Raw genomic sequence first — 19,274 nt, 5'->3', positions numbered from 1 at the left:
GGAGAGGAGGGGGAGGGGGAGGGGGAGGAAAAGGAAGAGGATGAGGAGGATAGGAGGGGGAGAGGGAGGAGGGAGGAGGAAGAGGGAGGGAGGAGGGGATGAGTCACAGAAACGTACCTGTACTCCACCTTTACATACGTGTCAGCACAGAAACGTACCTGTACTCCACCTTTACATACGTGTCAGCACAGAAACGTACCTGTACTCCACCTTTACATACGTGTGTCAGCACAGAAACGTACCTGTACTCCACCTTTACATACGTGTGTTAACACAGAGAAACAGGCTGAATCATATTAACACATGATGAGCCGGCAGAACCACGCGGCCTGTTTCCATAATGACTCATTATATTAGGCATAATAAATGTTTGAGTCTTTCCGGGCCATTTCCCCCATGAATAAAATTTAGCATTGCCTATTAAGAGTGCTGAAAATCATCGGTCCAAAAGATTGCACCCATATACTCATTACCTCAGCGTGAGGCCAGTGATGTGTCTGGGAAATCTGTTCACAACCTTAATGCAGTGGAACAATACTGTATTAATAAAAATATGCTCACACACATAAATATATAATATATAGACCGTTTCAGCCTTAATGCTACTTTTCATTTTCATGTATTTAGTCATTGGTAATTGGTTTGTTCTTCCACTTATATTTTCCATCATTTACACTTTTACTAAAAGTTTTACACTATTAAAAAAGTTTAGTAGTGAATATATAACAGAGGGACTTGAGTCTTTAGTGCCATTAAGTATAAATCAGTGTGATTTGTTGTCTCCACGAGTGTAATCCCACTGTGTAACTATGTCCAGTTGTACTCGAGTATTTCTTCTGGTTACATTACTTCTGAACAAACAGCCAATCATCATCCAGGTCCCCAGCAGCAGCTGATCTCACTGCCTAGTCCAGCAGCAGTCAGCCCAGCTCGGCGTCTGTCTTTCAGCCTTTTATTTCACCAAGCTCTCACCAACCACTAAAAGTCAGTCCCACATTTACTCTTGTCCGGCGGCTTCTTGCTCGCTCACTCTCTCCTTTTCTCTTCTTAGCTTCCTCCGTCGGCGTCCTCTTCACTCTCTTCTCCTCTGCCATCATGTCCATAGAGGCTGCTGACTGCTGGACCTGGAAACCTCTTCTTCTTCTTGTTCTTGTTCTTCTTCTTGTTCTTCTTCTTCTTGTGGTCCTAACCTCCTGTGGTACACTCCCCCAGTCTGGGCTGCCCGGCTAACAAACTGACATTAGCTAACAGCAGCTACAGGTGGCAACAGTCCATCCATCATATTTACTAAATGAACATCACGCTCTGTGGAAGAAGGCCTTTTTGTTGCAGCCGGTTTGGATGGAAACTTGACAGACGTCAACCTCACGGAGGCGCTAGAGGAACAAGTCAGTGACCACGAACGTCTGCAGAACTTCATGACAACCAGTAGTGGAGTTGTAAAATGAAACCAGGGGGGATGGTGATATTTTTCATTTATGTAACTTAATTTCCAGCAGGGGGGTCTGGGGGTCCTCCCCCAAAAAATTTTGTATTTCTTAGATGCAATTTCCTGCATTCTAGTCAATTTTAGGGTGACTTGCTAGACATGGCAAATCCTAAATCCATCTGATTCATAGCTTGCATTCTCAGTTGCATGGCCTGCACAAGACAATACTATTTATCGGAAAGAAACAATAACCACTTAACTATGGACATCATGTCATTCACATCTTTTTTAAACATATTTGTAAAAACATTTTAAATATCTTTATTTGTGAATGTGCTCAAATATTTTTTTAAACACAACTTTGTGTATGTTTTTAACATCTTTGTGTGTTTTTAAACATATTTAAATACATTTAAACACATTTTTGTTAAAAAACATCTTCACTTAAAAAAACACAATGCTGCTAAGGCTAAAACGACACAGAGTGTGGATGATTGACACCTGTCACCTGTCGACCAATCAGAGTCAGGAGAATCTATTAGTACCGCCCACATTCACCTTTGACCCACCAATGATGACCCAGAATGAAGTAAACCCAAAGGTAGTATATCGCAGCAAGAGGTCACACTTCACTGTCAAAGCCTCTTTGTCTTTATGTAACAACCAGCAGCTTAGTGACTGATTCAAACTAAAGCAGAGACATAGCAGGAGACATTAGCAGGAGACATTAGCAGGAGACATTAGCAGGAGACATTAGCAGGAGACATTAGCAGCGTTTCTTCGCGCTGGACATACTGTGTCGTTTTGTGGATTTTGTTGCTTCTCTTTGGGGGCTAGCTGGCCGAGTTTTCATCGCACAGTGATGAGACACATATCTTTGTAAGATATATTTTAATTTTTTCCCCCGCCGCGCCTCCCCTGAAGTCCTCTGGCGCCCCCCAAGGGAGGCGCGCCTCACACTTTGAAAACCGCTGACATAAGAAGGGATGACCATTTTAGAAGAGGGATGATTTTGACCATTTATCCCCACAGGGGGGATGCCATCCCCCCCCATCCCCCCTCAACTCGAGTACTGATGACAACCCAACAAAAAGGTTGCTGAGATATTTCAGTCTGCAGCTCAGTGCTTCATTCCTGGTTTGTTCTCTGTGCTCAGGATGTGATGAATGGCATCCTGATGATATTTAGAAGAGTTTGTCTCTCTCTCTCTGTCTCTCTCTGTCTCTCTCTCTCTGTCTCTCTCTCTCTTTGTCTCTCTGTCTCTCTCTCTCTCTGTCTCCCTCTCTCTGTCTCTCTGTCTCTCTCTCTCTCTCTCTCTCTCTCTCTCTTCTTCATCTTGTTTATATCAAAGTAAATGTCACGTACAGGTGAACCCCTCTGACATTCTTCCTGTTTTCGGCCTCGGTTGCATCCACCTTGAAGTCCGACAGGAGGTGTCGATGCACACTGAACATCCCACCCACCCCATCATCCTCCTCCGCTTCTTTTATTGCAACTGATACCACTATCTATCCTCCACCTCCTCCTCCACCTCCTCCACCTCCTCCTGCCTTTCTGTCAGTCATGATGGATAAGGTCTTGTGATTGCCTTGTCAGACCTCTGGAGCATCTGCCCCTCTGGGACTGTAGTGTATTTGTGTATTGTGTGTGCATGTGCCTCCACATGTGTGTGTGTGTGTGTGTGTGTGTGTTGTCCTTGGCCTCCAGAGTTGATTGGATTGGATTGCATTTACAGGCAGAAGGGCCGGATGGATGAACAAAGCAGCGTCAGTCAGGCCAAGCCCTCCATCCCTGCCGAGCTCAGAAATAAGCTGTGTGTGTGTGTGTGTGTGTGTGTGTGTGTGTGTGTGTGTGTGTGTGTGTGTATGTACCATGTCCTTTGTTGTTTTCACAAAAATCCAGAGAAGTATTTTCTTATTTTTCATGTTCCTGTGTCTTTAACTGAAGGCACCGCTCAGTCTCTCATTATTGATTCGCATTGACTTCTAAATGTCACTGACGGTGATTTACTGAGTTAAATGGGTCTGTTTTATATTTTATTTCTGTTAGCAGTAAATAAATGTGAAGGTCTGCTTTGCTGCTGGCTCCAGCTTTAAGAATAAAATCTCTTTATGTGTGGAAGAAGGATGAAACTCTGTGTGCTGTGTTTCTAATAACTCATGCACGATGAAACTTCTGGTTTCATACAGGACGGGAACAGTTTGTTTGACTCATACAATCAACAGCACATAGACTTTCACATCAGATGGGCGACGGTACAAAGAATTAGAGCATGAGTGTGAGTAGTCAGTCGTGCTCATGAAGGTTCCTGACTGAGTGAAATGACCCGGAACAGTTAATGTAGCCGCCATGATACGAACTGTGCGACCAATACCAACCCACAGTGACACACATCAGTTAAATATAATCAGTATCATCAACATACGTGCTGACGTGATATAGAAACCGTGATCATGGACTCTGTTCTGCTGTGGGGTGTGTTCCAAAATAAAACATGCTGCTGCATGGTGTCTAATAACTGAATGATGAAAAACACGATCACATGGAGGCACAGCTGACTTCCTGTTCCTCCCCGCTGCTGTTAGCTGGTGTGCAGACGTGACTTCTGTATAATTATCTCCAGCGGTCGAGTCCTCGTATGAACAGGCGGCTTTAATTGTTGTTTAAAACAGACGAGAGCTGCTGTCCATGTAATTACTGAGGAAAGAGAGGGAAGTGTGTGTGTATAAAGTGTGTGTGTATAAAGTGTGTGTGTATAAAGGGTGTGTGTATAAAGTGTGTGTGTATAAAGTGTGTGTGTTTGAAGGGGAGGCAGCAGACGAGGCGAGGGCTGTTCAATTTGCAATACATCAACGTCACACACACACACTTTAACACACACAAACAATGACACTGACTTGCCCAGACATGTAAAGATACCCACACAGACACTCTGCATACAGAAGAGATACACACACACACACACACACACACACACACACACACACACTGGCTGTGTGTGTGTGTGTGTGAGCTCTAAGCTCTTATTCTAAGAGGCACTTTCATCTCAGGCGGGCAGCTCGCAGTGTGTGTGTGTGAGTGTGTGTGAGTGTGTGTGTGTGTGTGTGTGTGATGGAGACATTCGTGTACGTTGGAAGACAGAATGTCAGTGAATGTCTCAGCAGTCATGGAAAGTAACTAAGTACATTTACTTTTACATTTATAAATGTTACGACATAAATATCTGAAATATTTGAAATTAAAAACATATTTTATAAAATGCATTGTGCGAGATGAAGCTGCACCTCCTCTAACGTCCGTCCGTCTTTACCCCGTCATGGTTTAATCTGAGATGAAACACCCTCAGTCTGCAGCGTTTTCAGTGTTTTATTTATTAGAACATGGCATGAATGGAACGAAAACAGAGAATCACAAACACATCAGGCTGATATACAAAGAGCAAAGCTCCCAAAGAAAAACACACAGATGGTAGTACTTCATACTCAGGAGAGAAGATCTTGTCATAATGGAGTTTTCATGTTCAAGTGCAATACAATATTCATAACCGTCCTCGTTTTGTTCAGCAGCCGGTTCAGAGTGAGCGTGTATCTGGATGGATTTTTGTAGACGTTGATCTGTCTGCAGTACAAGCTACGTGTGTGTTTGTAGTGCAGCTTGGAATGAGAGCGCCGTCCTATCGTGAACTCCTTCTCGATGTTCCATAAAGTCTCGTATGGTGTGGCTGAAACCTCCATCACGCTGCCCCGAGGGTCTGACGCTCGCAGCACATTTTACCCTGAAGAGCAACTCATGACTTGTTTCTGTTTCCACAGCAACAAAGAGACGTGCTCGCCGAGTCGGAGACGTCCACGAAGGACACGAAGGACTTCAGTCAAACACTCATAGTTTAGCTTTGATGAGGTTTTTTTAGTACAAATGGAAAAATGGAAATGGCCTTCATCGGTGGACGAGTTTGGTTTGGTTGCCATGGAGACGGTTCAGCTGTTATCGAGGATGGCGTTGGCGTTTTTGATCTTTCTCTAAATGCCTGTAGCCACGTGACCACTGCGCCATGCTGTGTCGTGATAACAACTCAACTGTCACCATGATGCCAGAGCAGACCTGAAGGAAGCTCCAGGAGGTCCTGCAGACCTGAACTCATCAGGAGGCAGATGCTGCGAGCCAGACCCTCGTCGTCTCACTGTAGCCCTTTTCATTTCAGCTGCACTTCACAAGCACCGGCACAGCCGACCCGGCCTCGGAGCGCCGAGCCGGACCACACAGAGATGTTTTTGCATAGACATCAATTCAAGTCAGACTCATGCAAAAAAAGAAAAGAAGACACAGAGAAATGAACGATGGTGAGCGTGGGGACGACGGACGAGTGAAGGAACATGGTGTCCACAGTTCAGTTCTGACTTTATAAAAATAAGTGAGCTTGTTAATATTCCACGTTAATCTTTAAAAACAGACAAGAGGAAACAGAGAAGTCTGCACGCGACAACCTCCAGTTACATATGAAGCACACACACACACACACACACACACACACACACGCACACGCACACACACACGCACACGTATATCCGCCTGCCAATGTGAAGCTACTCATCCGGCTCTGTTACACGTATATCCGCCTGCCAATGTGAAGCTACTCATCCGGCTCTGTTTAGTATTGCTTTTAGTTCAGTGAAGAGGAGTCAGTGCAGTGACTGAGGCCTGTGTGTCTGTGTAAGAGTGTGTGTGTGTGTGTTCATTTCAAGATAATCTGTGTGTGTGTGTGTGTGTGTGTGTGTGTGTGTGTTAGTGAGGCCAAGCAAACATGCAGCATTAGTCTCGAGCGTCAGTTCATTTGTAAAAGGAACAAATCAAACGCTGCTTCCTTCTTTCACACAGACGAGCCACAGAACCACAATAAGTAGAATAACCAATCAGTCCACACGTTGATCTGAGAGCGACAGTGGTGGAAGAAGAACTCTGACGTGAAATCCTACAACCAGAAACTTTACGTGTGTCGTAGTACTACTCTAACTCAGGGGAGAGACAGAACAATGTACTTTATTCAACTTTATTTCACCATATTAATTTATATACTGGGCTATGAGCCTATACGTGTTTATGATTGATTAAACGTGCATGCATAATTATTATTATTGGTTATTAAATGCCACGAGCTGTGCGTCTTCGGACTCGTCCACTGATTCATCCACCTGGGAGTGCGAATGCCTCTGCTCAGTTATCTGCACCCTCGCACTCATTTAAACTTTATTTTGGTGAAAACAGTCACAACAGACCGACCCCCTGCAGAACCTCTGTGGACCCCCTAAGGGTCGTGGACCCCTGGTTGAAGACCGCTGCTCTATGATATGATATCAGTACAGATGTTTGTACTTTCAAAGACTTTACATGCAGTCAGCTGGTGTTAGACCACTGCAGATGTTTACATCAGGGGCGTCTTAATATACAAGTATGTATGATTACTGTGAAAAACTCCAATATTTAATAACACACATATGATAATATTGTGTAAATAATCCAGCGCCTCCTCAAACATTTCTCTTTCTTTCTGCTCTGCATGTGTGGTTCCCACTCTTTTTGTAGATTTACTGTCGCCTCACAGAAAGACATGAACCTCAACAGGTTAATTAATGACTCTGATTTGTCCGTAGGTGTGAATGGTTGATTGTCTCTATGCGCCCTGTGATGAACTGACGACTTGTCCAGGGTGAACCGGGACCGTGATGAGGATAAAATGCAACACGTCTGTTTGTCACAACGAGAAGAAAACCAGAAAACAAAAAGGAAGGCGGGTCGTACCATGCAGAGGGACACACTGAGGTCCAAGCTGTAGTTCACCAGATTAATCTGAGGCGGTCAGGAGATGATTAATGAGATTTGATGGATTTGAATTAATCAAACAGAAACGAAATGTGAGAAGTTTCAAGAAGAAATGTCTTCGGTGGAAGTGATTCTGAAATGTGACAAGAGGCCACGACAAGTCAAGGGTTGAAAATGTTGGGAGGTGCTGGATTAATCCTTAACGGTGAGAAATGCATTTTTAATTTCAAAGTCTTAATCTGAACGGTCAGGTAAAGGTAATAAATAAGTATAAATAAATAAATATCTCAGATTTCAGTGAAGTACTTGATGGACAGTACTGACTATAATGAAGTTTTTGACTGGGAGGAGCTGAGTGAAGGATTTTGGCTCTTTGTAAAATGTCGTTTCCAGAAGTTTTACAAGAACGAATCAAAAAGACATGAGACAAACAAACGCTCGTAAGGTTCTGGGTGTCCGTCTCCACCTGAAAGCAGCTTTCCATGCATCACTGAGCTCAAACATCATAACATGTCGATCCCATCCGTTACACTGGGAGTGATGGATGCTGCCTTGAGTCTGAAGGAAAAGGTGATTTCAAATGTGTTAAGCCAGATTCTTTTTTATCACAGTGTGTCCCCGATATCAAGCTGACAAGGTTATTGATCAATCGCACCGACTGAGGGATTTCTTTACAAAACGCCGACATGCTTTCAGACCGCCACAGCACAAACAACAAAAGTCCAAAGTGAGTCACGTTCTCAGTGTTTCGGGTGAATTGGCACCGAGGCTTGCAGGCGAGCTGCAGCACAGAGCGGCGTCCGTGTAAACCGAGGAAAACGTGAATGATGTTTCATCCGTATAACAGGAAGCGGTCGTTCTACTTGATTCTAGTTCTGTGGATGCTGAAAGTGAAGAAGCAGGACAGACATCTAAAAACACAAAGTCAAAGTGTGTGTCCAGTTTGAGCTCACAAGAGAAAACACTTCTATTAATCTAACAGAAAAACATCTGGTTATTAGCATTAATGGTACAGTGATGATTATTCTTTCTCTCCCCCAAAAAAACAAAAGTTAATTTTGTTCAAACAACTAAAAAAAAACCTCACATACAGTTTTACAGTATTTACCTGCAGCCATGTCGGAAACAAAGATATCTTCTAAAACTGTAAATGTAATACTCTTAATAAGTTAAAAAATAATTTAAACATTTTAAAATGAGAACTGTGACAAAAACAAATACAGACTGTTTCTGTTAAAAAATAAAACAGACAGGAAGCAGAAAGGAAGTAGTCATATACAAGTAGACATCATTGTATACAAAAGCCGAGTTGTTCGGCTCAGTGTTAGTGACCAGTGATATAAACTCTCTGAGGGAATATTTCATATTAGTCAATAAATATGAGAGTATACAATAGAAGGGACAAAAAGAGAAGCAGGACCAGACGAGGAGGGAAAGCTGAAGAGTCTCTATGGCTTTTACAGGCTTTGTGGCCCAAATAACCTTTAACATCAGGATCATCACACAGGAGCTACACACTCGCTCTGACGAGGGCGGGTCTCTGGAAACACGTCCGGAATAAAAGTCAAAGAAAACAGAGCTGGAGTGAAAGAAAGTGGGATTATTGGAAGAAATGCTGCTTTCATTCTGTCTGATGCTTTCTTCATGTCTCTGCTCGGACCTGATTCACCCGAGCTCATTCTTTCCCATCTTCAGGTTCAATGCAGGAAGCAGATCTTTGAAAAGGTAGAAAGCTACCTGATGAAGCTCATGTCGGATCACAAACCATCCAACTGAGCGATGACTCGTGCTCCGTTAACGTATTTTAAAGTATTTCATTGGAAAAGTTTGATGGAAAGTTGATCAAACTTAACGCAGGATGGAAACGAACACTGTAGTCACATGACTCATTAGCATATATCAATTATACCCTCCCTATTGGACAGGAAACACGTCCAAAAAAGGAAGTAAACAGACTCTGCTTCCTGTTTCATGGGAACACCTCAACTGCACGCAGAGACATGAAGGCATCAGGACACGTGAGCCGACTTTCAGAGGCACGGCTGCATCGAAGAGCTACAAACGGGTTTCAGGGTTTCAGGGTTTCAGGGTTTCAGGGTTTCAGGGTTTCAGGGTTTTGGGGTTTTGGGGTTTTGGGGTTTTGGGGGAGACGTAGCGAGGAGTCAGCGACCCTGAGTGGTTTATTAAACCAGTGAATGTCTGCACGGAAACATGCAGACAGCAACATAAAGCTGCATGCAGTGAGACCATCAGCCCTTGCTGTACAGGATTGTCTAACTGCTGGATATTTCTGTCTTCTTTAACGTCCTCGTCAAACTCGCCCGACTGTTTGAGCACTCAGCAAAGTTTTATTCTGAAACACAAACCTGACGCTTGTGTCCCGTTATGTCTGTCTCTCTTCTGTCCGATGGGCATCGGTCGACGTCGGGGTTAATTATGGCTGTTTGTAAGAGTCTGCAGAGGACATGACGACTTCTTTTTTGTAGTTTCTTATTTAGCAACATACAGAATCAGAACCAGGATTCTTGTCCCACTTCAGTTGCTGTTTGAGAAAGTCTGGTCCTCTTTAGTCGGACTGTACCGAGCCGTGGTGGCGTCTCGCTGCTATCTGAGTCTTTTGTACTTTCACATGTCAGACTAACATGATTGTTTACTGCTGCTTCACATTAAAAGCTCAGTGATGGTGAATTGGTGGGAGGCTTTTAATGTTACAGTGAAACTAAATGTGATACCTGTCCCCAGGTTAGGAGAGCTTCGTTAGTGAAAACAGGTCGAATCTATTGGTCAGTTTTAAATGAACAGTACAAAGAGAAGCTGTCAGGCCATCTCAGACCCAACACACCAGCACTGCACACTGACCCGACAGCACAGCAGGTTGAAGCTTGTTGTGTCTGAAAGTCATTTCTGTTTTGTGACCAGCACATCAAGGTTTGCTTGTACACGTTCACGGCTCGGCTTGGTTTGACTGTTCGGCTTCCAAGTCAACACATCTGAAATCGTGCATGTTCCAATGATCCCACTTTGATATTTTTTAAGGAAAGGAATAAAGAGTTGGAGAGGCAGAGAAAGAAAACATCAGAAGAACAGAGAGAGTAAAAGAAAGGAAAATCAAACTGCCTCCCTGAAAACCAGCCTCGTTCCCAGAAGCTACCTGATGCAAACTTTCATTCCACCTTTGTTAGTACGGCGCAAACTTCTGTCTCTCCGGCTTCTTCATCCCGTTGGCTGAGGATGAGATCTTTGCCGTGTAGGACGCCAGGGCCGCCGCCGCGTGAGCCTGAACCGGAACGGCCGTCGCTGCCGTCTGCATCGAACCCGGTAACATGGGGGCCCCGATAGCGGCTGCAGCCGCCGCTGCTGCCGCTGCTGAGGCGGGAGGGGTGGAGAGCGCCAGGTAAGGGATGGATTTCATCCCCAGGAGGCTGGAGAGGGGGAGGGCGTAGGGAGCGCCCAGGATGGGAGCGTGGGGCAGTGCAGCACCCATCGCTGCCAGGGGGGAGGAGGAGGAGGACGAGGCGGAGGCAGGGGGGGCGGGCTGGGTGAAGCTCATGGTCAGGTCAACGGGAGACGGCATGGAGGAGGACTGGGCGGTGGATTTGGCGGTCTCTAAACTGGAGGAGGGGAGGGACCGGGTAGGAAGGGAGGGAGGACGGAGGGGAGGAAGAGGAGGTGGAGGGAACGGACGAAGGAGGGAAGGAAGGAAGGAGGGAAGGAGGGAAGGAGGGAAGGAAGGAAGGAGGGAAGGACGGAGGGAAGGAAGGAAGGAGGGAAGGACAGGGGTCAGGGAGAGGGAGTTTTGGATGGAGAAGGGTTAGAGGGTTAAATAAAAGACATGTTAAACCAAAAAGAAAATTAAACCTAAACAAAGAAACAAACGGATATTTTGGAGAATAAAAATGAAACAAAGGAAATTTGACAAAACTCAAATCATAAGACAGGTGTGTTTTGCTGGAGGTTGCAACAGATTATTGTTGGGGGGTTCGCTGTACGGATGGGGGGTGTGCTGTATAAGTTGGGGTGATGGCTTGGGAAGGGAGGAGGGGACAAAACCAGTGTAGATACATTAGGATGGAGAGACGACGCTCGATCAGAAACAGGAAAGAAAAGAAGCAGAAAGAAAAACAGAAAAAAACTAAAACTAGTTTTAGAGAGTTGAAGTCTCACTCCACATCCTGTTAGCACGTCAGCTAACAGGATCACTGAACCCTTTCAGATTCAGGTTCTCTCTTAGCCTGGGTCGGATCCTGAGACGTTCCTACAGCTGGTTCTGGGTCTGCCTCAGGGTTTCCTCCCCATGCCATGAACACCTCCAAAGGAAGGCACGAAGGAGCAGCGGCTTCTTAACTTATCTCTACTACTCAAAGCTCGTGACCACAGGTGAGGGTTGGAAAGTCCACAGACTGGAAAATCAAGAACCTCTGAACAGTCCGGTACAGGACACCAACCCTTACTCGTGAACAAGACCCTGAGATACTTGACCTCCTTCTCTTCCAACCCAGAGGGATTTTGTTGGAGTGTAGGCTTTAAAAAAAGGGAGTGAAGCTTTAACTCTCTAAAAGAGCATTTCTGTAAATCTGTCATAGCACCTTCATTTCATGTTGAAGAACATCCATAAACTCTTCCTATCACAGGCCTCTGTACACCTGGCATTAACAATGATCCACGTAACTGTGACTGATCTCCATCTACAACGTGGACGACTTATTTTGAAGCAGTCGCCTCGCTGGAGATGGAAAGGTCACCTTCCAGCATGTGGGGAGTATTTTATCTTTTGGGCAGATGTTTTGACTGAATCTGAGCCAGATGTGTTTTAAATTCATTTACACCCAGGGCTGCTGTTTGTGTCTTTATCCAGATTTAGGATGCTGCTTTCCTGCTACCTGTGTTTAAAGACTGACGTCCAGTAAGTGTCTCAGCTCTGAACGCAGCATTAAACTGGAACAAAGAGTCGATACCTCACTAAAACCTGACCACATCCTAAAACACAGTCATTGTAATACTTGTTTCTTTATAGAGCAGCGTCTAAGCATCAGTCTGACAACACATCGAGACATTTCAAAAACGTGTCAAGAACAATTTGACCCAAAAAAACTTTTTCCATCAGCTGCTGTGAAATGTCGGATACAGAAACAACAATCCGATGAAACTTGTGAAGTCTGGACGAGCTGCAGGATTAAATCATTTAAATCATTTATCTTCATTAATTTTCTATTTGCTCGACGTGCCACACGATGCAGAGGATCAGGAGTCATTTCATAAAATGAACTTTGTTGCTTCATGTGCCACTTTGAGTACATACACTGAGCATTTTAAAGACATCACAACATTACACAGGTTTAATATAAATGAACTAATAAACTCAAAGTGCTTCCACTGCACAGCAGTGCAGCAGTAACCAGCTTTATGCATTCACTGTTGATAACAGTGAAGATGAATGCATCATTTTGAGTTTATTAGATAATTATCTAGTTAGTTCATTTATATTAAAACAGTATAATTCAAATGGATTTTTGTTTTGTAATTAAAATACAAAGTTTTGTGAGTGTTGTTTGAATTTGATTATTTTAAATTACATAAGTCTGTAATGTTAAATAACGTTAGAAGCCTAACATTGTTACAACGTTTGAAGCCTAACATTCGTATCATCAGCTGATGCAGGTTTGTGAGTGAACAGGTCTTTAACGTGTCAGGAGCTGCAGGTGAAGCTCTTTGTATCCAGGCTGAAGACGTGACGCTTCACACTGCACCGACTGTTTCACTGATTGTTGCTGATATATGAGAAATGATTTGTTGAACCAAGTCTAAAAATATCTGTAGAAATATTTACATCCTAAAGACAGTGTGTTGGTTTAGTTTGATCAAAGTTACTCTTGATAACCGTGTTCACTTTCAGCTCTCTGCATTTCATACAATCCACTTCTTTTTGATTCAATGCAGTAAAAATGACAGATCCTTTAAAGTAAAAAGTACCAGTACTATAATGTAGCCGTCCTACATTATGAATTACTTCTAGTATTATCTAACTGTATAGATGAATGTTGGTGCATCATCATAGCTGTGAGAGCATTGAGAGGAAATAAGAAAATGTTCTGATACACAAATCTGTATTTATTTATTTATTTATTCACCTTTCTTTCATTTTTGTGATTTATTGTTTCATTTGACCTCAAACGGTTCTTTAAATGAAAATGTGACAAACATTTATTTCTTTTGTCAGGAGCAACTAAAACTCTGGTTTGAATAATAATAAAGACGTCAGACGTTTATTTTTATAAAATATTCTGTTCCATATTAGTGGATGTTTCTTCACCGACGTGCTGCACCTGTTTTAATGAGGCGATCCAACAGCACCATAAATTATATTCATTAAAGAAAGTTTCTTATTATCACAACAGGAGGTCAGCGTCTACGAGCCCACTGCGGGTCAGAATTTATTTCCATATTCATGAAGCACAACAATCTCCCAAAGAGAAGATCTCACATGTTGTTTCACTCACTTCAGCTGCTGTTCTGTCGACTGATTTAAATATATATAACGTTTATAACATAGAACACTGAAGAGTGTTTTTGGATCCTGCTCTCAGTCTCTCACCTCCCTGACCCGACATTTCAGTCTGAATGAGTCTGACCCGGCTGTGTGGGATTTGTCCAACCTTATTCTCCTCGCTGTCAGCGGCAGGAAGAGTGGTGAGTGAAATATCAATTTCATCCAGAGTCCAATCATGAATTTGCATATTCATGGTGGTGGTAACTTGTATTAAATCTGCCCGGCAGTCTCGAGAGTCTGATTAAACGTCTGAGCGAAGGAGGAACTAACTTGTTCTCTGCGGTAGACGCAGAGCTTCATTTCTTTTTTATCATGTAATAATTCTCATGTGAAACATCCTGAGTGAACTACATGAAGCACAAAAGAGTGCCGCAGTACGATTAAAATAAATATAAATTATCTTTGTTTAAGAGGCATTTAACGATATTTGATTGAAAATTCTGACTTGCTTATGCAAAAAATTTATTTTATTTAATATTTTTCATCCAGTATGCAAATTAGATATAACGTTCAGCAGTTTCTGACCAAAACTAAATGAAAAATTCACCAGATTAAATTCAAATGGCTTCTGAAAATTTACTGCAGCGACTCTGAGGTGAAAGAAACCTTCAACAGACTGACTGTTAGTCTGAAAGGCTGAAAGACAGACGCCGAGCTGGGCTGACTGCTGCTGGACTAGGCAGTGAGATCAGCTGCTGCTGGGGAATCATTGGTTGATGATTGGCTGCTGTAGGTTCTGGTTGATGATTGGCTGTTAGCAAAGTTTTATTTTCACAGTGTGGTGTACATACTTTTACTTTGGTAGGACCTGAGTACTTCCTCCTGGTCCGGTGGATCAGGTGCTGTATTGACTCAGCGAGACGGAAACGTGCACACAGCTTATTAAATCTGACAGAACCAATGCGTCTGCACATTTCTGTCTCTGTGTGACTCTACACACCTGATTTAAGATGATTAAATATTAAAACGAACAGTTTTTAACAGTGTTGGCTTCAAAGTTTTTCACTTTGAATTTGTCCAGTGTTCATGAAACTTGACAGACTGAATGTTCATTAAAAAAGCGTCAAAGGTTTTTACAGAGGAACGTTCAGGTTTCGTCTTTCTATCACTCCATGAATCAGAAAATACTGTCGACACGTTTTTATGAAGCAAATGTACACACAGGACGTTCTTCTCGAGTGGAGCTCTGTGGCTCAGACCTAAACATCTGGATTATGGATTATAAGATCTTTGACTCTACAGGTGATCTCAGTGATATCACCATTAACCCTTCCTGTAGTTTCGATGCTTACCATGACGTGATCAGATACTGAGCCAGGTTGATGGCTATCGGTGTGCCGGTGATGGTGACGTGCCGGTCACTGGTGCTGTCGATCTGACTGCCGATCTTGATCTGAGCCCCTGATACCTGCCGGATCTCGTTTATCTTGGTGCCCTGGCGACCGATGATTGAGCCAATCAGCTGCGGGGACGATAAGACGGACATGATGAGGATTAAAGGACTTTAAAGAGGCGCTGCATTCTCGCTTTGATATTCCTGTTGGTATTTTTATTTTCAGAGCTTGTCTGTGTGCAGCAGAACTTTGTGAATCACACGGGGCTGCAGCAGAGCACAGACAGAGCAAACAGGTAACACACCTCCTAACCCTGCATAACTTTAAGCCTTAATATAATGTGAACAGGTGAGTTGTATATAAATTCACCCTCAGTACAGTTGTCATGAACGGGGAAATTAGCTACAGAGACCAAAACTGTTTTTTGTACCAGGCTGTAAACATGTTTATTTCTGCTGTGAAGTTGGACATTTGGACATGGGGACTTATGGAGACTGACTCACTTCTGGAGCCAGCCTCAAGTGGACGTTAGAGGAACTGCAGTTTTTAAATTAACTTCTTGATTAACAAATCCAGAGAACAAAACGTCAGGAGGTTTGTTCTCCACATGCTCGCTGTGTTTAACATGAGTCTCTACATCACAGGCTTTTTATTACAACATGAGCAGCTTCACCCTGATGTGCAGCTGTTATGTAAACACTTTGAATTCTTTAATGAATTATTACTATTTAAAGTTTCATAAAACTGAAAAACATGAATGAACCTCCTCACTGTGTGGTTCATGTTTCACCTCAGGTCATTTTTCATATCTGTCTAAGAATACTGAAAAACAACAGGTGGTGAACTGTGACGCATGAGCTCAGTGTGTGTGTGTGTGTGTGTGTGTGTGTGTGTGTGTGTGCTATACTGGTCCCAGTGCATGTGTTGTAATGCGCTGTGGTGTCACAGTAACAACAGACAGACAGTTTGTTATCCTGGTGTCAGCTCGGACCAGAAATACTTCTCGTTACCTTTTCTGTCCTAACAGACAAATGTGTTGGCGGGCTGTGTCTCCTCTGTGTGTCCTCTGTGTCCTCTGTGTGTCCTCTGTGTGTCGTCTGTGTGTCCTCTGTGTGTCCTCTCTGTGTGTCCTCTGTGTCTCCTCTGTGTGTCCTCTGTGTGTCCTCTGTGTGTCCTCTGTGTGTGTCCTCTGTGTGTCCTCTCTGTGTCCTCTCTGTGTGTCCTCTGTGTGTCCTCTGTGTGTCTTCTCTGTGTGTCTCTGTGTGTCCTCTGTGTGTCCTCTGTGTGTCCTCTGTGTGTCTTCTCTGTGTGTCTTCTGTGTGTCCTCTGTGTTTCAAGGTTGCATTTGAAGCTGAACTTTGATGTGCTGACGCAGATGTTCACAAATCTGATAGAAACTTGATATGAACAAAACAAAAGGACGAAAGTCTGCGGATCAGATGTGAGCTGGTGTCATTTTCCTCTGAGCAAACGAAACGTTCGAATGACACTGCAACATGAAACTGAAACAAAGAAACCAGGTCCTGAATATTCAGAAAGGTTTTTAAAGTTATGAGAAGCGACAGCAGAGATAATGAGGAGAGCAGACAGTGTCGACACCTGAGCAGGTGTAAATGTAATCCAATTAAAAATAACAATGCTATATTTGAATGATCCCAAAGGGAAGTTTGGTGTGAAGATACAAACAGCTAATGAACTGTCGACATGGCTCTGACATTAACACACAGTATAAACAGAAGCATCATTATATGTTTGCTTGACAGCGATGTGAATATAGATGAGCCGTGTTCATGATTTCATTACAGTCACATGTGAACAAAGCGTGTTATTATCTATAAGAGCTGATTCGCTGCAGGCTCACAGCGGCCTGGAGGTGACCCTGGGCTCGAGGCGGGGTACGCCACGGACAGGCCAGTTCATCGCAGGGCCAACGTGCAGACAAACAAGTGTTCATGCTCACATGGTGGAACTGAAGTCCCAGCAAATCCCACAATGAGAACACAAACGTCCAAACACCAACGTCCTGACTAAGAAGGACTTCCCTGTTTTATCAAAATCCCATCAGCAACATATCTGGAGGCCCAGTTCGTCTTCACAGGAACGTCGCCACACTGAGAAGGACTTCATCTTGATCCGACCTGCAGTACACCTGGAATACCTCAACCAGAACTAGCCTACACCCAACGCCTATGAGCTCTTCGCTGAAGGCAATGAAGACTACCTGCAGCCTGGAGTCTCAGACACATGAAGTGTTTGAGGCTGTATAAACCACACCAAGCCTTGGCAGAACCATGACCCGGGTTCTGGTCAAGGTTTTTCCTCGCCACTGTCGCCGGGTGTTTGCCCATGGTGGGAATTGTTGGGTCTCTGTAGATGATATTATAAAGAGTACAGTCCAGACCTGCTGTGCATGCACCGTCATGAGGTAACTGTTGTAATCGAACCCAAATGAAATCTGAGCCACAGCACATCAGGTGATCAAGGACAACTTGGAGACAAAGTTGTTCAAAGTAACTCAAAGTGTCTCCTCAGTGGACTGTGGAAAACCCTTCAGACCTCAGCCTGTGATTGAGGATCCTGTGGTTTTTAAACTGCAGCCTGTCCACAGGAACGCTCCTGAAATCCACCGTCCGTCTGACCCGGACTCTCCGTCAGCCGTGAACTGGAAGGAGCCGTTTGTTGGAACACTCACACAGATGTGTAGGAACCATCCAATCACAGAGCTTAAACTGATTCAAACCTCGCTTCACTAACCAAGGCCAAGGCTCATGGGTAGTGTAGTGTTTTGTATTGTCGGTCTAATCATGATTCTTCCAAACCAAATGGTCAAATCAATAAAATGTAAAACTGTTACATCATCGAGGGGATCTGTGGTGGCCTGGTGTTCACCTGGACATCAGGAGCTGTGTGACACGTTTCTGAATGAAACGTCTGCAGACTTTGACACAGGAGAGTGAACTCCATCACTCAGCCTCTCACTTCCACTTCCTCTCTGTTCCTTTTATCCAGTTCTGACCCAGATCTTTCCCTCACACACTCTTCATGCCTCTTCTATCATCTGCTCTCTCTCTGCACCACAAACATGCCTTTCCATCGACATCATCCAGCCAACAATGTCTGATGTAGATCTGATCTGTGTGCTACAGAGGGCTATTCATGGAAAGACTCTGATAGTCTGAGTGTGTGTGTGTGTGTGTGTGTGTGTGTGTGTGTGTGTGTGTTATCTATAATGACACACTGGGAGACAGAAGTGTCAGCTGACAAAAACCACGTCAGGACCGAGTGTGTGAAATCCACCTTTAGCCGCCATGCGACCTCATGAACAGCCTCATTGAATCATAAACGTGTGTGTGTGTGTGTGTGTGCGTGTGTGTGTGTGTGTGTGTGTGTGTGTGTGTGTGTGTGTGTTATAAGAAAATAAAACAGATGTTCACAGGTTTGATTTCTAGCACCATCATAACAGAGGTTTTCTCACGACTCTTTCCAGATCAGGTCTGTTGTCTGCTCAGACAAAGAACAGACTCATGTTCATGTTCAGACCCTGAAGTTTGAGGAACAAATCTGTGAGTTTGAAGCTTTGTCAGTTTTTTTCCGTCTCTGTAAAGTCATTGCAGCAGCGCTTCTATTTTTTAAAGTCTACCAGGAATAAACGTGTCTGCGGGTTTGGAAGTTACATCATTACAGACTGTAACTCAAACCAGTTTAAACTGCGACTGATGATTCAGAGTTAAACTCATACACTGTGAAATGTTTCTTCTAAAGCTTTATTTTGAAAGTCTAACCAGATGTTGCATATTTGACTGTGAAGCGGTTCATGTGTTGACCTGTATTCCTCGCATTGTTACACCTGCTGTGCTGCAGACTGGCTTCATGCAAATGAATGAGAGGGCTCTGTTTTGTGTTGATTGGTTGATTGGTTGATTGACAGCAGCCGCGTCAAACAAAAGGTGGGACGACGGTGCAGTGTTCAGACGTCAGGACTCAGCTCACAGTTTTTGCCTCAACAAGCTTCGGCTTTGACACTTTCTGCAAGGTTGGCTGCTCTGAGATGAGATGTGAGGATTTTCACAGCATCCAGTGTTATGTGTCCCCCTCTGAACGGCTTTATGTTAGTGCTGCTGGGTAAAATCAGCTTGGAGCTGAGGAG

The 19,274-nt window shown here is 43.8% G+C and overlaps 1 protein-coding gene across 2 annotated transcripts in view; it reads right to left on the bottom strand.

Moving 5' to 3' along the window:
- Positions 1-8,458: 8,458 nt before the first annotated feature.
- The window catches only part of pcbp4 (poly(rC) binding protein 4), a 118,340-nt gene continuing 107,524 nt past the window's right edge, over positions 8,459-19,274 (bottom strand). For both annotated transcript variants that reach the window (XM_019255359.2, XM_027278939.1), the window contains exons 14-15: positions 15,086-15,255; positions 8,459-10,857 (exon numbers count right to left, since the gene is read on the bottom strand). In XM_019255359.2, the coding sequence (XP_019110904.2) occupies positions 10,425-10,857; positions 15,086-15,255 (603 nt within the window). In that variant the 3' untranslated portion in view covers positions 8,459-10,424. The remainder of the gene's footprint in view (positions 10,858-15,085; positions 15,256-19,274) is intronic.

This window comes from Larimichthys crocea, chromosome VI (assembly GCF_000972845.2).
Source record: "Larimichthys crocea isolate SSNF chromosome VI, L_crocea_2.0, whole genome shotgun sequence".
Taxonomy (NCBI): domain Eukaryota; kingdom Metazoa; phylum Chordata; class Actinopteri; family Sciaenidae; genus Larimichthys; species Larimichthys crocea.
This window is presented reverse-complemented; position numbering and strand designations above follow the sequence as displayed.